We start from the raw sequence: 25152 nt of genomic DNA on the forward strand, positions 1-25152 counted from the left end.
ACATCAACTCTTCTTACACACAGCAGATGCACAGTAACAACTGCACATGACATTGCACAGCATCAGTGACTGAGGCTGCCAAAAAACAATAAAACACGTTAAGGAGAACTCTATTTTCCCCTGTCACTTACATGACAGATCTCCTTAATTGACTACTTTGCTGTCAGAGACAATTAATGAATGAGAGAGAAATGGGCTTTCTTGGTTATTAGTACCCCAATTGCTTTCGAATCTATCAGGTTAATTTCATGTAAATGAAAGTGAGGATTAAAAGCCCCAGTTGCTGGAAGGGTGGGGACAGGGACTGGAGCTCCATGAGGAGCTCAGACACGCTGGGCCACGGCTGGCCTTGGGGATGTGATGGTGCAGAAAGGCAAAGCTGGGGAGAGGAGTGCAGCCAGAGCCTGCCTGTAGGCAGCTCGCACCTTCCTGTCGGGACAGCCGAACCAGAGCAGCAGCATCGCCCACCGCCGGGAGAGGGACACACGGACACACCGCCGGGAGAGGGACACACGGACACACCGCCGGGAGAGGGACACACGGACACACGGACACACCGCCGGGAGAGGGACACACGGACACACGGACACACCGCCGGGAGAGGGACACACGGACACACGGACACACGGACACACCGCCGGGAGAGGGACACACGGACACAGGGACACACCACCGGGAGAGGGACACACGGACACACGGACACACAGACACACCGCCGGGAGAGGGACACACGGACACAGGGACACACGGACACACCGCCGGGAGAGGGACACACGGACACACGGACACACAGACACACCGCCGGGAGAGGGACACACGGACACAGGGACACACCGCCGGGAGAGGGACACACGGACACACGGACACACCGCCGGGAGAGGGACACACGGACACACGGACACACAGACACACCGCCGGGAGAGGGACACACGGACACAGGGACACACCGCCGGGAGAGGGACACACGGACACACCGCCGGGAGAGGGACACACGGACACACGGACACACCGCCGGGAGAGGGACACATGGACACACCGCCGGGAGAGGGACACACGGACACACAGACACACCGCCGGGAGAGGGACATGGGAACACACGGACACATGGACACACAGACACACCGCCGGGAGAGGGACATGGGAACACACGGACACACGGACACACCGCCGGGAGAGGGACACAAGAACACAGACACACCGCCAGGGAAGGAGGGACACACGGACACAAGGACCCGCAGGAGGGATGCCGTGTGCGGGCACCAGGCAGAGCCGCTGTGACAGGGACGGGCGGGACCGGCCCCGCAGCCCAGCGCTGCCGCGACACACTGGGGACACATGGGGACACACTGGGGACACACTGGGGACACATGGGGACACACTGGGGACACACTGGGGACACATGGGGACACATTGGGGACACACTGGGGACACATGGGGACACACTGGGGACACACTGGGGACACATGGGGACACACTGGGGACACACTGGGGACACATGGGGACACATTGGGGACACACTGGGGACACATGGGGACACACTGGGGACACACTGGGGACACACTGGGGACACATGGGGACACATGGGAACACACTGGCGACACACTGGGGACACACTGGGGACACACTGGGGACACACGGGGACACACAGGGACACACGGGGACACATGGGGACACATGGGGACACATTGGGACACACTGGGGACACATGGGGACACACTGAGGACACACTGGGGACACATGAGGACACACTGAGGACACACGGGGACACACTGAGGACACACTGGGGACACATGAGGACACACTGAGGACACACTGGGGACACACGGGGACAGCCACTGCAGGTCTGTAACCCCGTGTTTAGAGAGCACTGCCCTGCCCTGAGCCCCCTCCCCTCCCCATGTGGCTCCAAGCCCCCGCTCTCACACACCACACAGAGCCACCCTTGCAAGCTCCTCTTCCTACTGACCATCACCTTCTGTAGCTCAGAAAAGCCCTGCCGAGTTTCTAGTGCTAGGAAAGATTAAATAATCACCCTGGTGTAACAGATCACAGCAGGATTCATTAGCAAGTCCACAATTTTTGCGGAGCTTGTGAGAACCTGGCGGGTGTTTGTAAGTGTCCAGTCAATGAAGTGTCCTGTCCTGTTCTGTAGGTTTTGGTCCCCAAACTGAAAGGTTCATGAGCATCACTTGGCAGGGCAGCACCAGCTGGGAGGGCCCAGAGAAGGCACTTCCTATATCCCCGCCAGAATTCACATATATTTAAGGGAGAAAATACCTTTGTTGCACTGTTTGGAAGGTAAGTATGATCAGATGTGGCTTCTCTTTGAATAACTTCACTCCTCCCTCATATTCTTCCTATCTCTTTCCCTCTGAGATTTATTTAATCCTACTTGAGAAAGAATACTGATCAAAATGGGAGTTATTTCAGCATCTGTTGATGCTGAATCATGACTTCATTTCTCCTGTCCTTTTTACTCTCAAGGATTTAGCAATTCCCCCCAAGACTCTTAACTGCTCTTGTCTTCTGTTAATTAAAAGCCAGCTAGGATTGCCTGCTAATTGCACACTGGCTTAGCAAAGCCTGGCCTGTTGCTGTGTTTATTTTAAGTGTCACATCAATAGGGACCAGCAGGTTTTACTGGCACTTTTCTTCAAGTGTGTGGTTTTTGCATGTATTGTGCTGAGTTGGGAAAAAGGTCTCACTAGAAATATTTTTCTTGAGACATTTAAAAGAATATTCTTGTTTCAAATATTGCATAAAATTGGTAACATTGACAGATTTTAAATGCCAACAACAGAGGAAACAAGGAACACAAAGGAAAACCAGCATAACCACTGTGACCACGCCACGACCTTGTTCCAGTATGTCCTGGCAAGGGACGGTGAGTCCCCACGGTTTGGGGGCATCCAGCCGCTTGGGCAGCCCAGGCAAGCTGCACCTTCAAAACCCGTCTGAAGATGTCACTGTCTATTTTTTAGCATCATTAGGACAGCTGTAGGAGTCATATGGCTAATTCCTATTCACTGCACAACATGCCCCTCACCTATTGTGCATTAAGAAAAAACAAAACAAAACAACAGCTTTCAGTAAAAAGTGTTATTTTTCTCCCACCCTCCTTAGCATCCCTCCATGGGAATTGTGTCTGCCTCAGTGACCCCTGGCGGGGTGCCACAGCTGCAGAGGTACGCGCCGAGCAGCAGCGCTCACAGCACACCCAAAAGCGCTCCGCCGTCCTTTGGGGAGGGCGAGTCCATCTGGCACGTTGGGTTTCAGTCATATAAAGAATTCCTGTTCCTCGTCCTGTGCCGGGTGTGCGGGGCAGGCCCGCGGAGCTCCGAGCTCCGCTTTGTGGCTCCGGGCCCCGGGGCGCGGCTGCTGCCGGGGGCTGCTCCGCAGGGCCCCGGGGAGGCGGCTCGGCGGGCAGCGGCCGGGGTTCCCCACGGCCAGCCCGGTGTCCACGTCGGTCTCGGGTGCCCGGGGCCGGCGGCTCTCGGGGAGAGGAGCCCGCGGCCCCCGGGCCCCCTGCCTGCCGAGAGACGGCGCTGCCCAGCGCGGCCGGGCTGCTGCCGCAGCGCGGGCACCGCAGCAGCGCCGCCGGGCGTCACCGCCGGCCTGCTCAGAGACAGCGACTTCACTGGGCTCAGGTTTTGCTTTACTCTTCAGAGCTCTCACCTCCTGGCTTCTCCGCCCAGGATTACCCTGTTTGCCAGGGAGAGGGGCTGGCATACGGTCCTGCGGGATATTTCCACTGCCTGTTATATTGTGCTGCTGGGAAAGCCCGATGTTTCTTTCAAGGGTCCTGCAGCTGCTTTGAACCTGTAGAAAATTAGAGAGAAGCCAGTTATCACACAGTTCTGGCTCAGCCAAGGATGATGCTCTTGCCCAGGCTCGCTGTGCTGGGGTCACCTGCAGCCCGAGTCGGTACGCCTGGGGAAGCCTGGGCCAAAGTAGGTCTTGGGTACAAAAAAATCCACATGCATTCCAGAGGAACCTGGATAAACAGCTGGAAAGGAGAGCCGCTGCCAGTTCCCACAAGGGGCTTCAGGAGGAATGACAACTCCATGTGGAGTCCATGGGCAGAGCCTTGGATTTAGTTTGCAATATGGCAGAAGGTCGGTGCAGGGGGGTAAACTGCAGCGGTTTAGAAGAAAGATTTACAATATGGGCTGGAGAGTTGCAGAATAAAGCACTAGGCTGTCAGCCTGCTGTCTGGACTTGGACACAAGACATCCTCGAGTTCAAGGGGATTACACCTTCCTTTGCGAGGAGCACAGTGCAGCATGGTCACACCCCACAAAAAGCTTCCAAATTTCCAGCCGGTGAATTAATGTACATCTGTCAGCTCAAAGACCTGAAGTGCCACAGAGTAACTAGGAAGGGACCTTTGGAGGTCACCTGGCCCAGTCCCTTGCTCCAGGTAGAATCAGCTTCAAAGCTAGGTAATATACCCAGAGCCTTCACCACTCCAAGAGGGTGCAAGTTTATAAATTGTTTATAAATTGTTTATAAATTGTTACTGAATGACCCAGCAAGGCCTACCCTAAGATTAGTGTTCAGAGCAGTATAAAAATAGGCTGAACCAAGTAATTAACTTTACCTGTAACAGAGGACTTCTGGAAGCAAAAAGAAAAAGCCAGGGCAAATAATTTAAAATCCAAATTACAAGAAAAAATATCCAGAAGTGGGAAGGGTTGTTACAATGGAACAAAAGCACACTGAATCAAACTGCCATTCACATGTATAAATCTATATTCACTACATATGATCTGAGCACAGACTTTGTCTTCTTTTTTAAATTTGTATTCATATAACCTCTGGACAGCACACTTCAACAGAAAAGGCAGAGATTTCCTAGGACACATCCACAACTCACTTGTGATCTCACAACCTCAATTGCAGGTGGTGCTGTATCAACATTACACTTACAAAACTTGATTTTGGATGTCAAAAATCTGCTTTGAGAAATATTTATACAGCAACGACTTATCAGAAAAAGATTAGGTTGCTACAATCATTTTTTTGAGGCAGAGGAGGGAGGATGTTAAGCTAGTGTGCTTTAGATAGCATTAATAATCTGCATTTCAGGCAAGCTGCAATGATGTTAATTTAACTGTATAAAAACATTCCAGGGATCAGTGCTTTTATTTATCAACAGCATCACAGCACTGGCAGATGCCGATTACTGCATTCACAAATTCCAAATAAAACATGAACATGAAACAAAATCATAACTTCCATTTTGAACCAGTCCTGCTGTCCTTGGAAAAGAACAGCTAAACCCTCCCCTTGAGAGCACCGCAGACATACCTTGAGCAGAATCGTGTTTCCTTCATAGTCCTGTGTTTGCCACCTGGTGCTGCTGATAGGAACACAGGGGTTGGGAAGGAGGGGCACCAGCTGCCCGATTTCTTGCACCCTGAACTGCAAGGCTGACGAGTCTCTGGGCTCGGCGGCCACCCCGATGGGCAGCTGCTTCAGGCACAGCTGCACGGCCACGTGCGGGGTGGCGTGCAGCACGAAGACACACAAAGTGCTCTTCTGCAGAGTGGCCTCTTTCTGGAGGATCATCTCGTAGAGCCTGACTGCATCCTCGTAGTTGTCAAAGCTGCAGTAGAGGGTGACGCGCAGGATTTCGGGGCCGCGGTGCGCCCGCCTGACGCCCCACACGGGCAGCTGCTCATCCAGGCCATAGAAGTCCTGGTGGGATGGGGCATAGGGGGGGCTTTGCCCATCAGCAAACTGGGCCCGCTGGTACCGCCAGGGAGGGCGCTGGAACTGCTCGTGGACCTGGAAAATCCGTTCTTCTCCCAAGTCCTCGTGCAGAAAAAGGAGGATGGATATTCCAGGGAAGCTGCAGCTCCTCTTGCGGTATCTCTCGTAGTATTTCAGGGGGGGAATTCTCTCGGACACCAGGAAAAGGCGAACATCCAGGCAGAGCCACTCCAAAAGGCGATCCAGAGTTTGCCGCAGGGGAAATGAGTGTCCCAAATGGGTGAGGAGATGCACGGTCATCAGAGACTCTGCTCCATCATCCATTGCGAAGGCTCCTGGCAAAAAATGAGACAAATCAGTGCTTTCCTTTGCTCTTTGTCTCAGGAACACAGGGGTGTACTCTGAGCCTTGAACACAATGAGCTCAGACTGCTGCAGGCTTTGCAGTAACCTGATAAAACATGTGGGTGAGCACAGGGAACGTGCAGAGGGGCAGGTGCAGAGTGACAAGGCTTTAAGCGAGCGGTCCCAGGTCACATCCCAGTGGAGCTCAGCTCCAGGCTCATTCCCAGCTCTGGAGCTCTCACCACCGGGGACATGCGACCCATGTGTCCAGAAACAGCTCTGTGTCCTCCTGCTCCTGTCGTTCACCACACAGGATAGCAGAGATGCACAGCACTGGAACAGCAGCAGTGATTTTCCAGGACCAGGCGATGCTCACTTGTCTCTTGGCAGTGGAAGTCGCCCCAGACCCAGCCGAGTCCCTCCAGTGCAAAGCCCATGTGGCACTCAGGGCTGAAACCCTCAGCAAATTTTCTCTTAGTCTTCAGGCTGGCTTTGGCTTATTGTAAAAAGCCTGTGATCTCTGTGAGTCCCACCCTTCTGGGGCACACAGATAAGCTATTCTTTGAAAACAAGGAAGGAAAACAAAATAACAAAAGAAAAAAACCCAACCATGTGAACATAACAGATAACAATGAGGGCAGATATAAATCAGGAAAGAGGAGCTTTGGGAAAAAATCTCGATTCATAGTTACACCCCTTACAACAAAGGCAGCTTGCTGCCTAAGTGGAAACCATGTCCTGGGTTATTGTACATAGCCCATAAAAGCTGGGTACCAGGCTTCCCATTTCCAGTGTCCTCTTTGCTTCTTTTTCATCCCGTATTTTTTTTCCTGAGGTACCCATGTAATCAGCAGCCTTAATCAAAATACAAGGGTTTTTTTTTTCTTGCTTCTTGGGTTTACATATTGGGACCTAACTTAGCTTTCTGCATAAGCTAAAATAGGAATGCTGAAAATACACTGCTTTTCAGGTCTCTTCCAGTGTCTGGACAATGAATCACACTCTCCCTTCTTCTCCCTGTTTGCCAGCCCAGGAGCAACACAATAGAGATCAAGCCAAACCCCCTTCCTATACAGAACAGCACCTACTGTAGCCAATATTTAAATCAAAAGTGGGGCCTCTGGTGAGCTGTCCAGCTCCGTCTAATTAAGAGCAGCACATCTCTCTCTCTCTGCTGACATGCCAGCTTCCCTCTCAAGCAGCCAAGCACACAAAGCAGTGGTTCACTGCTAAGAAATCCCAACAAGTCTGTTAATCAAAATTCTGAACTATTCTTTTTAATGTGACCCTAACTTTATATTCAATGAAGTAAAATCTCCAAGGTTAAAGGTACAAGCAGCGGTGCCTTGGTTTCCTTAAGGGAAATCCCTCTCACTGATAGAAACACACATTCATGCTTTAAAAGCTACAGTGACACCTATGTACAATAAAAATAAAAAAAGACTGTCTAGAAAATGAGGAAAAAACTTATTTTGCACTCACCTGCAACTCTTCAAGCAAGTAACTGCTGAGGGGAGGGAGACAAAGACAAAATCCAGCCTTCAGACAATTGCAAGAAGAAAGTGAAGAGCGCAAGTGCTCAAAAACATTGACATTCTCTAGATGAGCTCTGAACAACACAATTTCACTAAAATATGGAAAAGGAAATGATTCATCAACTTGCTACAGGGCAAGGGCAGGCAGTCATCTGCCTTCCTGCCTGTGAAGAATAGGGCAATTTGCCTGTACAGGAAAGCACTGAAACGAAGTAAGTTCATCAGGGCTTGGTTTGTAGCTGGAAGCAGCTCCCAAGAGCAGGTTCCCCTATTCCCACCCCGGGTGAAGATCCTGTGGGCTGCTATGACCCCACGGCCCCAGTGCCTGTCCCCACTCCCCTTCTCCCTGGGAGCAGGACCCCGCTGCTGCACCTGCAAACTGCTCCCTCTCAGGGCAGTGAAGAGGAGCAAAGGGGGCCCAGCACTGCTTTCCTCGTGCAGTGCCATCACTGCTGGCTTGTGCAGCTCTCAGCCCCATCCCTGCTCCAATCTGCTGGACAAAATCCCATGGGCAGCTGCAGCAGTGTGGTGAAGGTGACAGAGGACTGGGGACATGAATTCTTGCACAGCAGCTGTGGAGGGGAAGGGCTGGTTAGGGAATGAAGCCAAAACCTTGGCCCTTTCCAGCTCCTGCTGTGGCCAGGGGGAGCCAAATTGTTTTCCAGATGGGCAGGTGCCTCCTACAGGGGCTGCTGAAGGTGTGCAGCATCCCTCTTGTTTTTACAACAGCCAAAACCCTGAGCCTTACCCACAAAATGGGTTAAATCCTGAACCCTCTGCCGTGTGCTTCTTCTGTGCTTGCTGGGGTGAGACAAGGAAACAATCTCAGCTCTGAAACTCTACCTGATGAAGCTGCCTGGAGAACAGTCTTAGGCCTGGTTCTCAGCTCTTCAGCAGCTCTGGGGCAGGAGAACCCACCAATCCTCCTACAAGGGAGAGATGAGCTGAACATCAGCCTGCTCTCAGAGGAGAGCAGCCCCTCCACCAGCCAAACACTTCCATTCCTCTTCCACTTGCTCTGACAGTTAAATATCCTTGGGGACAGGCTCAATCCAAGCTCCCCAGCCTTGGACAAGGGTATTATCCTCATGCCCTCTCTTTGTCTCATCTATTGCCCCCCCAAACCTTGGCATAAAGCCTGGGTGCAATGGCCCTCAGCCTGCTGAGCTGAGACCCTTCATCCAGCACTGGTATCAGGGAAAAGGGATGGCTGCCATCAGAACAAAGTGCTGGCTTTTGCTGGACCTTCTGAGAAAAGCAAAGGGCTGATTTCACTCCAGTCCCTGAAGGGAATGAGTACTTGCCTTCCTCTCTGCTTCCCCTTCCCCCAGCTTTGCAGTCTGGCTGCCAAACGGAAAAGCACATTTTTCATAGTGACCTACTGAACGCGCCAAGAAAGATTTCTTCAAGAGATTAGAAAAATAGCAGCTCAATCTTACATGGAAAGTTGCTTTGCTGAGGGGAGGAGGGGTGAACAGTTCTGATATGGGACTCAAAAGATTTGGGGCCCCATTCCCAGATGGCAGTGACTGGTAACACAGCAGAATGTACAGGAAGCTGCTGGGGCACCCCAGCTGTGTGTAAGAGCAGGACAAATGTGAACATTTGCATTCAGCACTAATGCATACACTGGTAAACCCTCCACAAATTAAAGTCCAAACATAAACAACTAATAAACACTTTATGGTGTGAAGCCTCAGAGAATACTGTCTGCTGTAAGCCTAAAATTTTACAGTTGAAAGCCACAGCACAATAACTAAAAATTCCTTTTCATAATTAATTCCTGAGTTGTGCCTAGTCCTCTGCACTGGTCAGAGCCCTTTGCTTGAGCTGACACCACCAAAATTGATGATGCATCACAGGATTTAATAAGTTCAGAGCAACATCTGTAAGGAAGGTACAAGGATTATTAGAATTTAATTAACTTGAGAGAGACTGAGTATGCATTACCTAAGCACCTTGGGAGAAGGCCTCATTAAATACATGACTCAGGCTTCCTAATTTCATTAAAAACATTTTTTTTTTGTTTTACACCAATCTCAAGCTCTGCTTATAACAAGGACAAAACTACTAAATTAACCTGCTAGATGACAATTACATACAGCACACACAGTACTGAGATAAAAATCAAGATTAAGGCCTTGCTTGAATACAAAAGTCTTTTCAGAGATTGTCTCAGGCTTCAAACCCCATGACTCCAATTCATCACCACTTTGGAGGAAACTCCAAAAAAATCCCAATGACCAAAAGTGCAAAACCCCATCTAACCTACTGCATTTATTTAAGCAGACTTCTTTCCCAAACGATTCTTGTTTCTTCTTTTTAGCCAGGATGAGGAAGCAGTAATCCAGCAAAGGTCTGTCAGCAGGCAGGACACACAGAGAGCTCCCCACACTGAGTCAGGGTGCGAGCCCATCGAGGAGGGAAGGGGAAGCTGCAGGGAGCAGGGGCAGCAGTCTGGGGCTGCAGCAGCCGTGCAGCCCCAGCACTGGGACACGCTGCTCCTGCAGGAGCTGCTGGCACAAGGGAGAGCTCCAAGGCTCATGGCAGGTAAAATGGGAGGTGAGAGAGGTTCCTCTGAGCCACAGCTCCCGGGCAGCAGGGATCCTCGGCACTCTGGCTGCCAGAGGGACACCCAGGATTAAATCCCATCTTCCCTGTGTGCCTGGTGACTGCAGTAACGAGGGTAAAGCAAAGTTATCCTCAGGTGACACAGGTTTTGGGGTGAGGGCAAGGCTGAGAGAGCAGCACTGAGACACAGAGATGAGCTTCCTAGTAGTAACAGATAGGCTGTAGAAAGGCACTGCATGGCCTTGGCTGGTTCTTGTACTCATCTCTCACCAAATGTGGGTTATGCATCCTCAGCCAGGCACTTGCAGAAGTTCCATTTTTCCTCAGTTTTCATTTTGTCTAAAATATTTAAAAAAAAATCCAAAACACTTCATGCACCCAAACCAAGACCCACTAAAGGTAATGAGCCAACTGGAAGTTACAGCAGAAGCAAATGTTTGGTAACAAAGATCACAGAATGGCTCAGGTTGGAAAGGGACACCATGGGGCATCTGGTCTGACCTCCCTGCTCGGGCAGGACCATCCCAGAGCACATGGCACAGGATTCTGCCCAGACACTTCTGGAATATCCCCAGTGAGGGCAGACTCCACACCTTCTCTGGGCAACCTGATCCAGTGCTTGGTCACTGCACAGGGAAGTTTTTCCTCAGGTACAGGTGGAACTTCCTGGGCATCAGTTTCTGCCATTGCCTCTTGTCCTACTGCTTCACAGCACAGAGCATTCCATTCTCTTGGCACCCTCCCTTCAGCCCCTTATTGATCAGCTCTCCTCTCAGCCTTCTTGAGATGAACAAGCCAAACTCTTTCCGCTTTTCTGTCTTGACTTCAAGGAGCCAACATTTAGAGCTGACCCAAGACGGTATTTTCGGGATCCCTCTGCCCACATGCATAGTGTCAATCCATTTCCACAGGTCAGAGTGGGACGAGGGGGAAGTCAGCCTGCTAGATGTGAATTTAAGTGCCCAGCTTCAGGGATTCATTTCTGAAAGATTTAACACAGCAATTTTTATGTAAGTTACACTTCAATTAAAAATCTTCCAGAAAAAGAAAACAGGCAGATCTAAACAAACCCAAGATTTGCAGGGTCCAGTGAAGTGTTTGTTTAATCAGCTTACATTTAGCATTGTTGAAGGCAACTCAAAGCAGAATTCTTGGAAGGCCAGCAGCAGTGCTGGGCATGCCTACACCCTGCCGAGTGCTAATAAGAGCGAGTCCCCAGGAGATGGTGACCTCGCCAGTGAGGCCAAGCTCCAGCTTAAGGAACAACTCAGACCCACACACTGTGAAGGCTTCTAATTACTCCCTTTTTCGAAGACAGCCTTCCTGAGATACAGAATAATACACCCAAACTTCTAATTAAACAAAAGTCTTGGCCTGTATCCCACATTATGCTGGAATTGCAGATTTGCATAATTAAGTTGATACCAAATGCTGTGACAGACAAGCTGCAGATTATTACCCGCATCTTTAACAGAATTTCAAAAGAAGCAAGATCCAAGCAGCCAACAAATACTAGCAGTAGTGGCTCCAGAGGTCTAGGAAACTCAAGCACTATTGGGATTTGGGGCATGTTCTGCTAATTTTGCAAAGGAAAATCTGCACACAGACTCAAGAGCCATTGTAAGGCACCACCAGGCTCTAATGCAGCATCACTTTAAGGACTTCAGGAATTCTTACTGTGAAGTTTTCCTCCCAAAACCAGGACTGCTAAAATGAATGCTATTCATAAATGGGCTGAAAGTTGCAGCTTCTGGTGGATCCCCCTTTTCTCCCTCCTCTCTTTCCTCAGGCAAACAGGTATTTTGGGGATCCCTCTGCCCACCTGCGCAGTGTCAATCCATTTCCACAGGTCAGAGTCGGAAGTGGCTTTCCAGACAACTTCCTTGTGTACAGCTGGTCCAGGTCAGCAGTTCCAGGACTGGGGGATGTGAAACAGGCCTTTCCCTCCTGAACAGCAATTTGCTTCTTGCTTTAGGACAAACAGCTGATGAGAGCAGGCAGACTGTCAGGCTGACTGGAGAGCCAGGAGACTGCTGCTAGGTAGAATGACACCACATTTCCAAGATTTTCTTTGCAGGTAAAACCTGTGAAAAAAAAAAAGGGGAAAAAAAAGGTCAGATTGTGTTTGAGAAGACCAGAAGCACCAGCACCAGCCTAAACCTCAGTGCCTTAGAGTAGAATGAGGCAGAGATATTACACTTACCAGTCTGTGTGTGTACTTCCCTAAAAACACTGGGCTGTCCTTGAAAAACTTGGTTTAATTTAAAAGGCTGTAAAAATAGACATTCACATTATCATATTTACATCTAAGTTCCTTAAAGTAAGGACTAGTGCTGTGGCTTTCGACATATTGGATAAATACAGTGTGGTCAAAACTGAGGCTTCAAGTACTAACCTAATGAGAATAAATAAGATTAAAAACAAGAGGATAAAAATACCACCAGACTAAACAATATCCTAACAGCCCACCTGGGCAGAAAGCATGATTGTCCCTGGGTAGTAAGACCACATCCATGGATTTTTCAGCGCACACCTGTTACTGCAGCTGAAGTGCAGAAGATGCCAAAGAAGCTAAAATTTTTTTCAGCTTCTAAGAAACATATTCAAGAAATAAAATCTGGCATTTTAACTTAAAAGTTGTCCCATGACTAGATTAAAAAGTCATGATTTTCAGATTCAATTTACAGATCTAACAGTGTTTTGTTTCATCATCTGATACTGTGTATGTAACTCTCAGTCCTCATTCACCTCAGACATTTCTTGCACATGGGAAGTTGCTTTTCCTTCCAGTTCATGCTATTCCAAAACACATTCTTATGAACTGTTAGACACCAGCTGCAGGAGGAGCTTGTCAAAGACACTATGGGGCACTTAACAGAGCTTCAGTCAAGGAAAGGAGAGGGTGAGCAAGGGAGAAAGCATACAGGGAAGCCTTGAGAGAGCAGCTCCCACCTTGAGCTGTTCAGAGCAGGTGTGGACTGCAGACTCCACATCCCTGTAATGCACATTCTGTGCTGCAAGTCCCCCAGGATGCCCTGAAGTCACCAGCACAGGTTAACATCTTATCCATGGTGAACACAGGTTACCAAACCCCAGTTTTGCACCACTCTGGCCCATAACATCCAGCACAATCTCGGAACACGCTTTGCTCCAGCCCTAGTCGCTCCCCCCAGAGATGTCCCTTCCTCCCTGCACAGCAGCCAGCACGATGACAGCAAACAGCCCTGTGGAGCAAACACTCCTCACTGCTGCCCGAACATTTCTGCCCTGAGCATTCACCACTTTTGCTTCAGCTCCTGACAGACCAAACATCACAGCTCTGACAGGATTTGAAGGAGACACAAATGAAGTGAACCACAGCAGCACGATGTTCACAGAGGAGGAAGAGAGTAGCTCCAAGATGGAAGGGTTCCTCTGTTGTACCTGGAATAAAAGTTAAGTTTCAAACTGCAGGAGAAAGAACGAACAGAACAGCCCTGCTGTATGTTCAAATGCTACTTCTTTTCCTACCCATAAGCTCTGTGCTCATCTCAGAGCTACTGCATTCATTAGCTTCCATGGACTTACTCCCCGTGAAAGCTCTGGTTTGGGGGAAGGAAGGAAGGAAAGAGGAGGAGTGAAGTTTTTATACAGCTGACACATACCAATGCGAGCACAGCATGCACTGTCTGGGGGCAAGAGGCCCAGCCATGTCCATGACTTAAAGCAAACAAACCACAGCTGAAAGATTCAGAATATTAAATGCAGCTTGGGGGCACAATCTACAAACACTTCCCTGCACAACAAAGGCCAGAAGAGTAGTAGCAGTACTGCTGCCCTGTGCACCTTTATGCAGCTTTCAGATGGATATGTAAGTTCTGCATCTTATGGTCTTTTCGAATGACACATTCCAGAGGACAGAGGAACCATTCAGCTCACACTTCAAATTGAGCACAATGGTTATTACATTTACTGTCTAAGCTATCAGAATGAGAGTACCAACAGAAATTCAGCTTTGTCCCAGACACACACAAGATGATGCCTGTTGCCAGCTGTGCACACTACTGAGTCCAGTTCTAGGCTGTCACACCCTCGCTCTAAAGGGCTCCATGGAAGGGGGAGCTCAGGATCTGAGCCCAGCTCGCCTCTAAGCACCATGAGGAACAAAGCAGAGCCAAAGGCTTTGAGCTATAGAGGTTCTGGAGGCCACAAGTAATTGCAGTTTTTGGTACTCCTCTGTACAGGCTTATCCCCAAAACTGTGCATTATGACAGGCTCTATTCCCACATGTATATATATGCAAGTGCCACCCACCAGGTACTTCTTGATTTGCAAGGTACAATTTGTTTGCAATACATGTGAATAAAAATACTTCAGTCATCCAGCATATTTAGGGCAAGGCTTCTGTTTCCACAGGGTGAGGGAATGTACATCTGACACCAGTGGCTGATTCTCAATGAGCAGTGGCAAGTAAAACGAATTTTGTTGCATTGGAAGTTTAAGGGCCAACAGAGCGAAGTTTGTCTTTAGAAAAGGGGTGAGGAAAGACATTGCATTCAGGAGTAGCTTAACATCACAGACTTGATCTTGGCGTTCATTTATTCTGTAGCCAGTGGAGAAATTGTATGGATTAATTCCAGGAGACACAAAGAGTAAATCAAAGCTGTGAAGGTAGTGAACATGGAAAAGAGCAAGAACCGCACCATAGGGATCCATAGGATTATCACATTTCATATAATGGTAAATGAGGCACACTTTCAATCCTTTTAAATAAACCTGGGTACAAGGAAAGTACATGCCTACACATCTTCAAACAGCTATAAAACTCAAACCCTACTTTTAATTTTAAAAATTCCAAATACTTAAACTCCATATTTATTAGGTCCTGTTACTGTGTCTAGCTACACATTAATGCAAAGAAACCAAATTACTAATAATTGCACTCACACTGGTAATTACAATCCTACTAATGAAACTTAAAAAAAACCCCCAAAGCTTTAAGTAGAAATTAAGAAACTAAATTAGATAATGCTTAGCAGAATTCTACTAGATTGTAAATGAAATCCTACTAACATACAAATATGTAAACTTCAAACTCACCTTAAGCACAGTCCTAGTGATGTCTTGTTCTCTCTTACCAGAGCTTTCACATTCTCCATATTTCAATCCTCTACCTCACTATTCAGTGGTAAAAGCATATTTTTGGAATCTGACATCAGCAGAAGTCCCTTCCTGAATAGTGTCTTCAAAATTCTATTAAAATGGAAATTATGCTCTTAATATTTGTTACTGAAGATAGTCATCACCACCTGCTGTTCTTCTGGCAAACATTCTTTCCCACACAGCTCTTAAAAACATATTCTTCAACACCTAATTATACAGTCATTCACACAACATTTAGCCTTAGCGCTTCCAAAAGCCACCAGAAGTAGGAAACTTCAGCTGATGTATAACAGAAGTACAGAGGCAATGCACAGGACAAACACCTCCTGTCCCAAAACACAACACTCATGTCTCTGTAAACTTCACAGGGAAAAGGACTGGAACCCATTTCTCCCTGCAAAGCACATGGGAAAACATTAACATGCAATATCACAACATTGATGCTAATAGTGAGTCAGTTATGCATAAGAGAACACCTTCATATTGGTACATGGAAGAATTATTTATATTTTGAGGAAGACGTTTCTGATGACTTTAAGCAAAGTCAAAACCCCAGCTCAGCTCCCTGTCCTGGCTAAACAATGACCACATTTCTGCTGCAGATTTGCATACACTGTGCAGACAGAGGTGTTTTACTAGCAGCCAGCAAACGCCTTTTCAACAGGGCCAATGGCCCAGCTCATTTCTTTTGGGGCTGAATTCCTGATGGACAAGAGCAAGAAAGTTCTTCAGACACCACCTCCTCCTGTAGATTTAATGACTACTCTGTGTGTGTAGGTGTGTTGGGGGTGTGCAGTAAACTTAAAGCTTCATAGAAAAAGCTTCCAAATAGTCAAGCTAAAATTGACCCTAATTCCAGTCCCTCTCTTTAGAAGAAATATTTTACTCCTGAACAACAGCCAGGACTTGTACCTTAACAGGCTGGAGAGGGGTAGAATTGTGGGCACAATGTGAAAAACACTCTCTAGTCACACTGGAACGTTGCACCAGCACTAAGCACTTGTTCAGCACAGCCCATCAAGAACTGCTCTGGCAGATGCTCTACAACCAAGCTTTGCTTTTTGTTTCATATCCAGCTCTTCATATTGGAAAGCCCATCCCAACTATATTTTTCAAGATCTATGGGTGAAAGTAATGCAAACCAAGACAAAAAAATACTGTTTTGAATTAAAGCAGAAAAATAGTTATGGCTGGGAAAGCACAGAATATGTGCACTGGAATGTCAGAAATATGGTTTAATAAAAACGGAAGTACAATGCACACAAAAATTTCTAACTGTGAGAAGAATGATGCCACCAAACTGCTATTTTTAATCTGTTTTTGCAGCATACTGTCAAGAAGAAAAAAAAGTTCCAGGGTAAGAACTAAAAATTTCATTACAGTAACAATTTTTTATTGCATGTTTAAAATGCATTTTTAAAAACAAATAGTGCACGCTGGCTTCACTTTAATCTCCTGAAATATGCATTTATGATGGGAAGCCCTAAGGCTACAGATCCATCTATGATGTTTATTAACAAAATATAATCCCAGTACATTTCCCCAGGGGACAGTAATAATTCCAAAAGATTGTCAACCCTGTACTCTAACACACTTGAATTAGTTGTTTGTGTACACTAAATCCATTTATTTTAAATTTATTTTGTCTACATTTAGTGAAATAAAAACATCGCCCTGTACAATCCACCATCAGCAGTGAGTACAACAGCAAAAATTATTATACAGTTTATACACACTAAAATCTTTTCCTTTTTCCTATAAAGAAACCAGAAAAAAACCTAATCAATATAGAGTTTAATTTAGAAGAACTCAAATTACAGAAGGGAAAGCCAAAATTATTACGGTCTTTTCTGAGCCCCCAGAAGTTCCTGATTCATGTTGGAACAGTGAGTGCAGCTGGAAGAGTGAAACATGCTCAAGTTGTCTTCTTGGGTCTTCAAAAAATTAGCAAGTATTTAAATTAAACATGTCTAGTTAAAGAAACATTTGAAGCAGAGCAAGGTAAGTGGGAATTCTGCCTTACCACTCGTGGTTTCTTTTAAACCCAACTTATACAATGCGCGAAGTGCTAAGCAACACTACAGAAACACATTTACATCAACACTGAAGATCTGGGGAAATGAAATTCCAACAAATTTATTTTTTTAAATGAGCTGTATTTTCTAAAGTCATTTTTATTTCTCTGTTTTCATACAGTATTGAAAACAAACGCGGCACATTCACATTTTCCCGAAGAATTGTAAGGATGATCTCTACAGGGATAACGTTGAAAAGCCTGAAGCTCAATTAATTCATGTCAAAAACTCTCAAAAGGAGTAAAAGGCTTGATCTGAATGGTCTAGAACATGTAATTTAATAGAGAAGATGGTCGTCTTAATATTAATGATTTAAAAGAACTTCCCAGTTCATGCGAAGAGTATAGTCCAAGAATAAATCAAATTTTCTGAACGCATTTTATGCTACGTAAGTGTATACTTTGCGATCCTCAGGTGTTCGTGCCAAATATTCTCTCTCAATAAGTCCTTCAATACGTTTTTTAATAACAACTGGACTTGGTAAGAATCGGGCCTTCAGCTGCTGAGTTACCTGAAAGAAAATAAAACCCAACAATGAGATCACAGCTCAAGGAAGATCTTGAAGTATCCTAACAGAACACAACAACCAGAAAAATGCACTAAGACAGAGATGGTGACAACTATAAGAATAAGAAGCAGCCCACTGACTTCTGACAGTCCCTCCACTTGCCTTGTTCATGTTGGGGTATGATTCAAAGCTCTACAGAGGCATGGTCACAGCCTGTTAATGCTCCCAGTTTCACAGCTCTAAGGGAGTTCAGGAGTGCAAAATGTGTAATGTCCTGGAGCTGTGTGAGCTTAGCAGTGAAAAGCAGCAGGGCTGTTTCTCTCTGCTAAGAGCTCAAATCTCTCAAACCTGGACCTAACAGTCAGTAACAAGATCAAAGCCAAAAATAATGTTAAGCACACCGGTTTGCTGGTTTGCTTTTTCAAGCAACTTAACATCATAACAGCACTAAAAGTAGGAAGGAAAATTAAATACACCCATGAGTGTACATCCTAAAGTGAAGGGTAAGGATTCAGGTATGTCTTCAGATAGACATGAAGAAAAGAAAGGATGGGTTAAATGTAACATCTCTCAAAAGCCTTTTAGAATAATTTTAGTAAGAGCTGTGTAACTTTAATGAGCTAATAGCAAAACCAAAACTCTGTACAAGCATACCTCTGCTACTAGCACATTGTGTTGCATCTTCTTTCTAGATTTCATTATCCGAACTATAGCAGCTTCTATCTCATGTTTTCTGTCATCATCTACTTTCTGCCTTGTTTCTTTCCTTTCTGGATCAGATTCTCCTTGTTTGGCAGCAACTTAAAGAAAATAGAGAACGTAGATTATGTTAGCAAAATGAAAATGTGTTTCATTGTGCGTTAGCTTCACTATTTATTTCATCTAGACATCAAGTTATATTTTCCTGAGTTTTGACATTCTCAAAGTTGATTTTTTTTGCAATGAAAAGCAGCCACAAGAACATATTAACACTTTCTGGCATATTTTGATAGCAACTGACAAGATAACAAACTGTTATTTAATTACTACTATGTTAAAATTTGAACAGTACTCAAATCTGCTTACAGGCAAAAGCACCAGCACTTCTATAAGCTAATAAAGTGGTTATTATACACTCAGCTTCCCTTATTTATTAAACCCAAATCATTGCCCAAAACCATTATAAGCTACCTGGTACTTGAAAATGGCTGTTGTATCATGGGCTAAAAATTCACTCATTTCACTGCAGTACAGCAACTTATGAGGCAATTTTCCTATCTCTGAATCAATGAGAAGCATATTTTTCATTTTATTATTTAATTTGAACTTTATTTTTCTTTCAGTATTTCCTGTAAAAGATAATTACAAACTTTGTAAAGTAAAAGGCTTAACTGACTTCCACATTTTTCCTGGCACTTGAATTTTCATTTTGATGCAACTAATCATCAAGAAACAAAGTCTCTCCTTTCACTTCTACAGACATTAATTCTGCAGAAGATAATTTGAAGTTTTAAGGCAGATTTGGGACTGTAAGAGAGTAGAATATAAAGCTGACTTACCCGTCTGAATCTTGACTCTGTGTAGTTTAGATGTGAACTGATCATTCACTGTAAATATATGACCATTTTCTATTTCTTTTGATTTGGGCTCTTTTGTGAGAACACGTTGTGTTGGTTTGCCACATGCAAGGGACTGTAGGGCTCTAACCAGTTCTCTTTCGGGGATATCAGTTTCTTGTTGAATTTCCTAAAGAAGAATACTTGGTTAGCTTATGGCTGTGGCAGAAGTATTGTGTGTTGGAAACAACATCAGGGAGTGCTTAAAGTAATACTGTGACAGTTGTGGCACTTGAAAGGTCAGAACTCATTCAGCAGCAAAGTCTCAGTGGGTGCTGTGCAAAATGATCCACCTGGGTCAGCACTCCGTGAGTTCTGTCAAATGAACAGTCACCATGAGCTGGAAGGAGAATGAATAACCAGCTGTTCCATTTCCCTGCAATTTCTGAGAGGGATGAAAGGATTTGTTAACTGTTTCCAGGGTTTGTTGAACAGGGTGAAACCAAACATTCTGACTAACTCAGTGATGCGAAACATCCATGATGCTCATGACCATTCCTGACCAAGAGCTGCACAAATGCTTTTGTATTCAGCCACACTGTTAAAAAAAGATTGTTACAAATGGAGCAAACCCTTCTGGTTTCACTGTAGCATACAAATACTCTAGATTGATCATACCACCCTTTTGAATAACTCAAACTATTTATTTACAGCCCAGATGCCTGTGGCTAGGACTTCCAGGTGATATACAAAAAGAGCCCATTATAGTGCAGCAAACATGAACTTTGAAGAATTCAGACTGTTTGTAAAACATGTACATAACCTGGTGTACCTCTCTCAGTGCCCTGAAGAGTCAGCTGAGAGATGGATATTAGGCAAGTTAACAGCAGTCATGAGCTAGTAAAGAAGTTGCACTGGATGCAGAATGATGCCTTAATATGCTCTAGGAGAAGGCCAACTATGTTCTCTGAGACCTAATGTGTTTACTGAGCTTCCATTCAGTAAAAGTTCATTTTTCCTCATCTCTTTTCTTCCTATTTCTAGCCTGAGGAAACTGCAGACACTTCTGATTTCACATTCCCATTCAGACTCTTGAGGGACTTGTAGCAGCTAAAGAGAAAAAACAAACCTTGCAGACATGCAGCTGTCCACGAGAGCTATCCCCTCCTCAGCTTCCCCAACTGTGGTCTCAAGGTCTATCAAACCCTTACACTGTCCCCATAAATTCCCAATTCTCATGGCACACAAGTCCACATGACGACCCTAGGCTAAAAACAGGAGTAACAACTCCAAGTGATCAAAATGCTAAGATCTGTAAAGAACTATAAACAACTTGTTACAAGTTCTTTAAAGAGTGACCAGAAAAATCAAAATTCTATCAAATAATGTCATTTTTTGAGTATATACAAGTTATTTCTTAAATCAACCCAGAAAAAACAGCCACTTTTCTGTCATCAGGCACCACTGACAACATAAAATAAAAATGACTTGGGTGTACTGGCTTTGTCTCAGACTTTCATCAGGAATTAGACTGCACCTCATACACAGCATCTCACTACCAGCTCTCTGTGATGCCAAGGCTCAGACAAAATAGTCATTATTTTTCAGCTCTACTCAGCACTACACACAGAGTGTTGACTTCATGTGAAACCACGTGAAATTGTTTTTGACAAGCTAACTGGAATAAGGTAAAAAGAATAAAATCACCAAGTCCGAAATTAAAAAAAAAAATCAGGATCTTTGGTACCTCCTGCTTGTAGATGATTTGGAAATACTAAAAGGTTCCTAAGAGTATTTTTAGAATAATGCATTCAGAAATACCATTTGAAATAAGTTATGAATATCCACATATTCTAACTATTTCCTAGTATCAAAATGTTTCTTCCCAAGCTGCTCATAGAAAGTTACTATTTTCTTCCTTTGCTGCTTTATTTAAAACACAGTTGTCATTTTCACACTTTTTTTTTTTTTTCAGATTCAGCACAAACTGGTATTTAAAAAAAAAACTCAAGAAGATATAATCCTTTATATGGTCACACCAACAGATCTTACTGAAATGGATAGATCAGCATAAAGTTTAACAAACCAAGGGAAGGTGCTAGATTTAGAGCTTAGATAAATGAAAAGCCTTAATGGCTACAAACCAAATCCAGCTTATTAATGATGTAATGCTGGGGACATGCAGGATCCCAAACTTTGATTTTTGATCAACAATTAAAATGAATCCTTTCAAACCTACATCAGTTCAACAAGGTTATATATTTATATATAAACATACATATATATATATATTCTGCTCTTAACAAAAGTGAAACAAAGAGCCAAAAGGGAATTTGAGGAGGTTTCATGCTACCCACCCTTATATAAAGCACTGTGTATTTGCTATTGTACTTCACTCAGCAGCTGAGCCAGGAACACACTCAAACCATTTCACTTTTAGAATTTATAAGCCAGCACTAAAGTAAGGACCACAGAGAACTGCACTGCAATATGCTGCCTCAGAAGGAGCCAAAAATTTTGAGCTGAATAAAAAAAAATGCAGCTATGAATGTAAATGGAGATAACAGATGTTCTAGTGCTCTCTTTCCCTTAGCCTGTAGCATAACATTTTTCTGAACACATTTTTATGTAGATATTTGATGTAGCAATGAGAAATGTATACTTCTTCCCCATCTCCAAAAATGCCTTATTTTAAAGACCACATTAGATTTGTGCACAGGAGTAGCTCTGATTACAAAATCTTAGTGCTAAAATATTACCAAGTGAGAGCTCTGTCTGGGGGCTGCAAAAGAGATCATTCCAGGTATGGAACTCTGTCAGTACTACACAAGAAAACAGATTATCAGAAGGAAAATGTGCAGAAAAATCCAAAGGGAAAGAATTTTGTAATTTTGTTGAAATAATAAAAAGTATTTTTAATTTTATTTGCAGACTGCAACTTGTGTACCTTCCAAAGCAGACATCAGCAAAAGAGGGAACAGGGAATCTAGTTTACTGTTCTAATCTCTCATTTTTGTGGAATTATCCCACAACTTTACTTCTGCTATGGTCACATTTATATTTCTTGTTTTTTAAACATAAAGAACCATGCTTATTTCTAATGGCATTACAAAAAGTGAGCATTTTACCTTTTAAAATACTGAGCTGTAATGTAAATCAACTGAAAAAAATGTTGAATATTATATGACTTGATTAGAAAAAACTGAATTAGTAGGTAAAAGTAGTATTCTTTGAAGGCCTGCATGAAGATTCTTCCACTTCAGTAGCATTAACCTAGGCCTATATGGCCAATAGCTATTTTGCATATACAAATAAAATGTTGCTGTACAGGAAGGCAATAAATGTATACATTTTCTGTGAAGAAATTTTCCTATGCAACAATTTTTAAAGTTTCCATAGTATTTTATGGATAATTTTTGCATTATCAGTATCCCATTTTTTTCCTCAATCACATGGCCTATTAGAATTATTATGAGGATCTTACCAAGTCTGCAATTAATAATTACACTGAAATGCAAAATAAAACAGCAAAGTCTGTTCAGCTGTGAAGACAACTTCAGATGAATCTGTTGAGCTGTGAATCTGCAGAAACATTTGTGTATCAGACAGTTTTAGGATACACAAGTACACACAAGTCTGCTCACATGCTCTGCTGCACTGAAAGCACTCATCTCACACAACAGAGAAGGAAAGGCTGCCCAGCACTCAGAAGTTATTCAGGGTATCCAGTAATAAATGGACAAAGATGAAATTCATTCTCCTCTGAAGTTTTCATAAGCTTTCCTGGCTGGAGTTAAAGACAACTCCCACACACTTCACCAAAGAAACCAAACAACACAAATATGCCTCCTTAATGCTTTAGTTCAAATGGGACACAAAGTAAGAGCTTAAGAACTCCCAAACCAGAAATAAACAAAACATACAATGTAAAAGCAGATGGACATATTTCTCTATCATCTGGTCTTGGTAAAATACAGTGTAACTTAGAGCAGGTATTAAAAACTGTATTTTTCACTGCTCTCCCAAGTGTTACTTATTCATGTATGGGTAAGGCACTACTGGTGATCAAGACTGCAATTTGATGGAATAAGGCAGCCACCAGCCCAATTTCAAAATCAGCTTCAAGAAAAAAAACGAGCTGTTAAGTCCCCTTCCTTGTTTTCACTCCCTCAAATATTCTGCAAAGTACTCAAAGCTGTAATGCTCCTGCAAGGGATTTCACAACACACAGGACTTTGTGTTCTAAAATAACATTTTAAATTATCAGTAGTTTATTAAGAGTGTCTTATCAAATCGTGCCTGCCTTAATCACTACTGAGACCATTTCAAAGAAATTTTCTTTATTAACAGGCTAGAAGTATGCCAAATAAGCTGAAAACAATCCAAACAAAAAAGCAAATGATTACTATGCATAGCACAGTCAAAAACAGATGAGAAAACCTGGAAACTGACTGTTTCAAATTGCACCCATACTGCTTTGCAAGGCTGCCAATGCTCTCTCAAACAAAGATAAGGTCCAAAACAAAACTATCAATTTCTCTTTACAATATAGTGCTCACATAACAAAGCACATGATCCTCCTCCTCTCCTAAAGCCTTCATCATCATCTCTTAGCTGACATTTCAACCTTTCCCAGCAACACCCCTCTAGTCTCCTTGTTAAGAATCTATCCAGACCTTTCTTCACTATCCTTTCTGGCTGATCAGCTCAGAGAGGGGCTGAAAGTTCTTTAATTCATCCTCCAGCTTGGTCCAGGCTGCCAATTTTACTTAGGTATTCAAGAAGCCAGGATACAAACCCTTCTCCACCCTTTGGCCTCTAAATCCAGTTTCTCGAAGACAAAATGAGGAAATGGAGCCACCTGCTGCATTTCAACTTCAGCTTTTCTACAGCTCAATGGCCTAGAACAACCACACTCACCACTCTCTAACATATCTGAAACCTTCTGTTCCCAAATAATTTCCTCCCCTAGAACTGTTTCCCAGGTGCACTGCTAACGACCTGTTTCCCGTGTAAATCGGCCTGATCCATATTCAAATAGAATGAAAGGCACCTGATCTTCAAATGCCTAACTCAAGAGGACAACAAAGTGCCCAAACCAGTTATTCAGAATCAGGTAAGAAACCCACAGCACTTACCTCAAACGTGTATTTTTCTCTGTTGTTAAATAGCATTAATATTGTCATCTGGAAAGTGGAGACTTGCAATATGTGCTTCCGTGTATTTGAGCCAGTTACTTGGGCACCTCCTACACCGACTTCTGAGCCATCTTCCTGTTTTAAAATTCCAAAACTACTGTTAGATTGTTCATCACTGAAAAATGTTTTATCCTGACAAGAAGAATGATTCATGGTGCAAAATTTCTCTAGCTCAGCCTAGAGAAGCGACAGGAAAGCAAACACCTGGGGGAATGACCAGGATGTTCCTCCAGCAGCTGCCTTACAATGCCAGGGAGACTGAGCTTGGAGGCCCACCAGGCCATGTAAAGCCACCAATCAAACACTGACCACTGCTAAGGATGGAGACTTCACCACCCCTGAAGCCCCTGTTCCTTTCACTTGTCCACCCTCCAAGTTTTTCTTAAGCTTATAAAGTTGTCAACCTATTTACCCTACAGTAATTTCAACATTCTCACCAGTGCATGTTATTAATACTTTGTTGTAAGATTTTTGCCTTCATTTTGCACTGCCTCCTAAATTCCCAAGCATCATGCCATTACTAGTTCTA

General features: G+C 44.4%; 2 protein-coding genes across 4 annotated transcripts in view; both read right to left on the bottom strand.

Moving 5' to 3' along the window:
* Positions 1–3084: 3084 nt before the first annotated feature.
* FAM124B (family with sequence similarity 124 member B) lies at positions 3085–7906 on the bottom strand. 3 transcript variants are annotated; one of them, XM_086844813.1, is made up of 3 exons: positions 7542–7906; positions 5311–6050; positions 3085–3819 (listed from the first exon to the last, which is right to left on the bottom strand). In XM_086844813.1, the coding sequence occupies exons 2-3, from the start codon at positions 6037–6039 to the stop codon at positions 3277–3279; spliced, it is 1272 nt and encodes a 423-aa protein (XP_086700939.1). In that variant the 5' UTR covers positions 6040–6050; positions 7542–7906; the 3' UTR covers positions 3085–3276. The 3 variants fall into 3 exon arrangements, with proteins under 3 accessions (XP_086700939.1, XP_023789060.2, XP_086700940.1); XM_023933292.2 differs by lacking the exon at positions 7542–7906 and adding an exon at positions 6436–7524; XM_086844814.1 differs by lacking the exon at positions 7542–7906 and adding an exon at positions 6166–6501.
* Positions 7907–16913: 9007 nt separating this feature from the next.
* The window catches only part of CUL3 (cullin 3), a 54948-nt gene continuing 46709 nt past the window's right edge, over positions 16914–25152 (bottom strand). The window contains exons 13-16 of the mRNA XM_086844816.1: positions 24564–24698; positions 19429–19615; positions 18545–18690; positions 16914–17893 (exon numbers count right to left, since the gene is read on the bottom strand). Of these exons, the coding sequence (XP_086700942.1) occupies positions 17762–17893; positions 18545–18690; positions 19429–19615; positions 24564–24698 (600 nt within the window). The 3' untranslated portion in view covers positions 16914–17761. The remainder of the gene's footprint in view (positions 17894–18544; positions 18691–19428; positions 19616–24563; positions 24699–25152) is intronic.

The sequence above is a fragment of the Cyanistes caeruleus genome, chromosome 10 (assembly GCF_971803275.1).
Source record: "Cyanistes caeruleus chromosome 10, bCyaCae1.hap1.1, whole genome shotgun sequence".
NCBI classification, from domain to species: Eukaryota; Metazoa; Chordata; class Aves; order Passeriformes; family Paridae; genus Cyanistes; species Cyanistes caeruleus.

Excerpts from the sequence above, each read along its gene's own strand:
- FAM124B (XM_023933292.2), bottom strand. The coding sequence starts at position 6,496 with ATGGGCTTTGCACTGGAGGGACTCGGCTGGGTCTGGGGCGACTTCCAC. Across the intron at positions 6,051-6,435 it reads CTTCCACTGCCAAGAGACAA|GAGCCTTCGCAATGGATGAT; the intron begins GTGAGCATCGCC and ends ATTTTTTGCCAG. Across the intron at positions 3,820-5,310 it reads GAAACACGATTCTGCTCAAG|GTTCAAAGCAGCTGCAGGAC; the intron begins GTATGTCTGCGG and ends AATTTTCTACAG.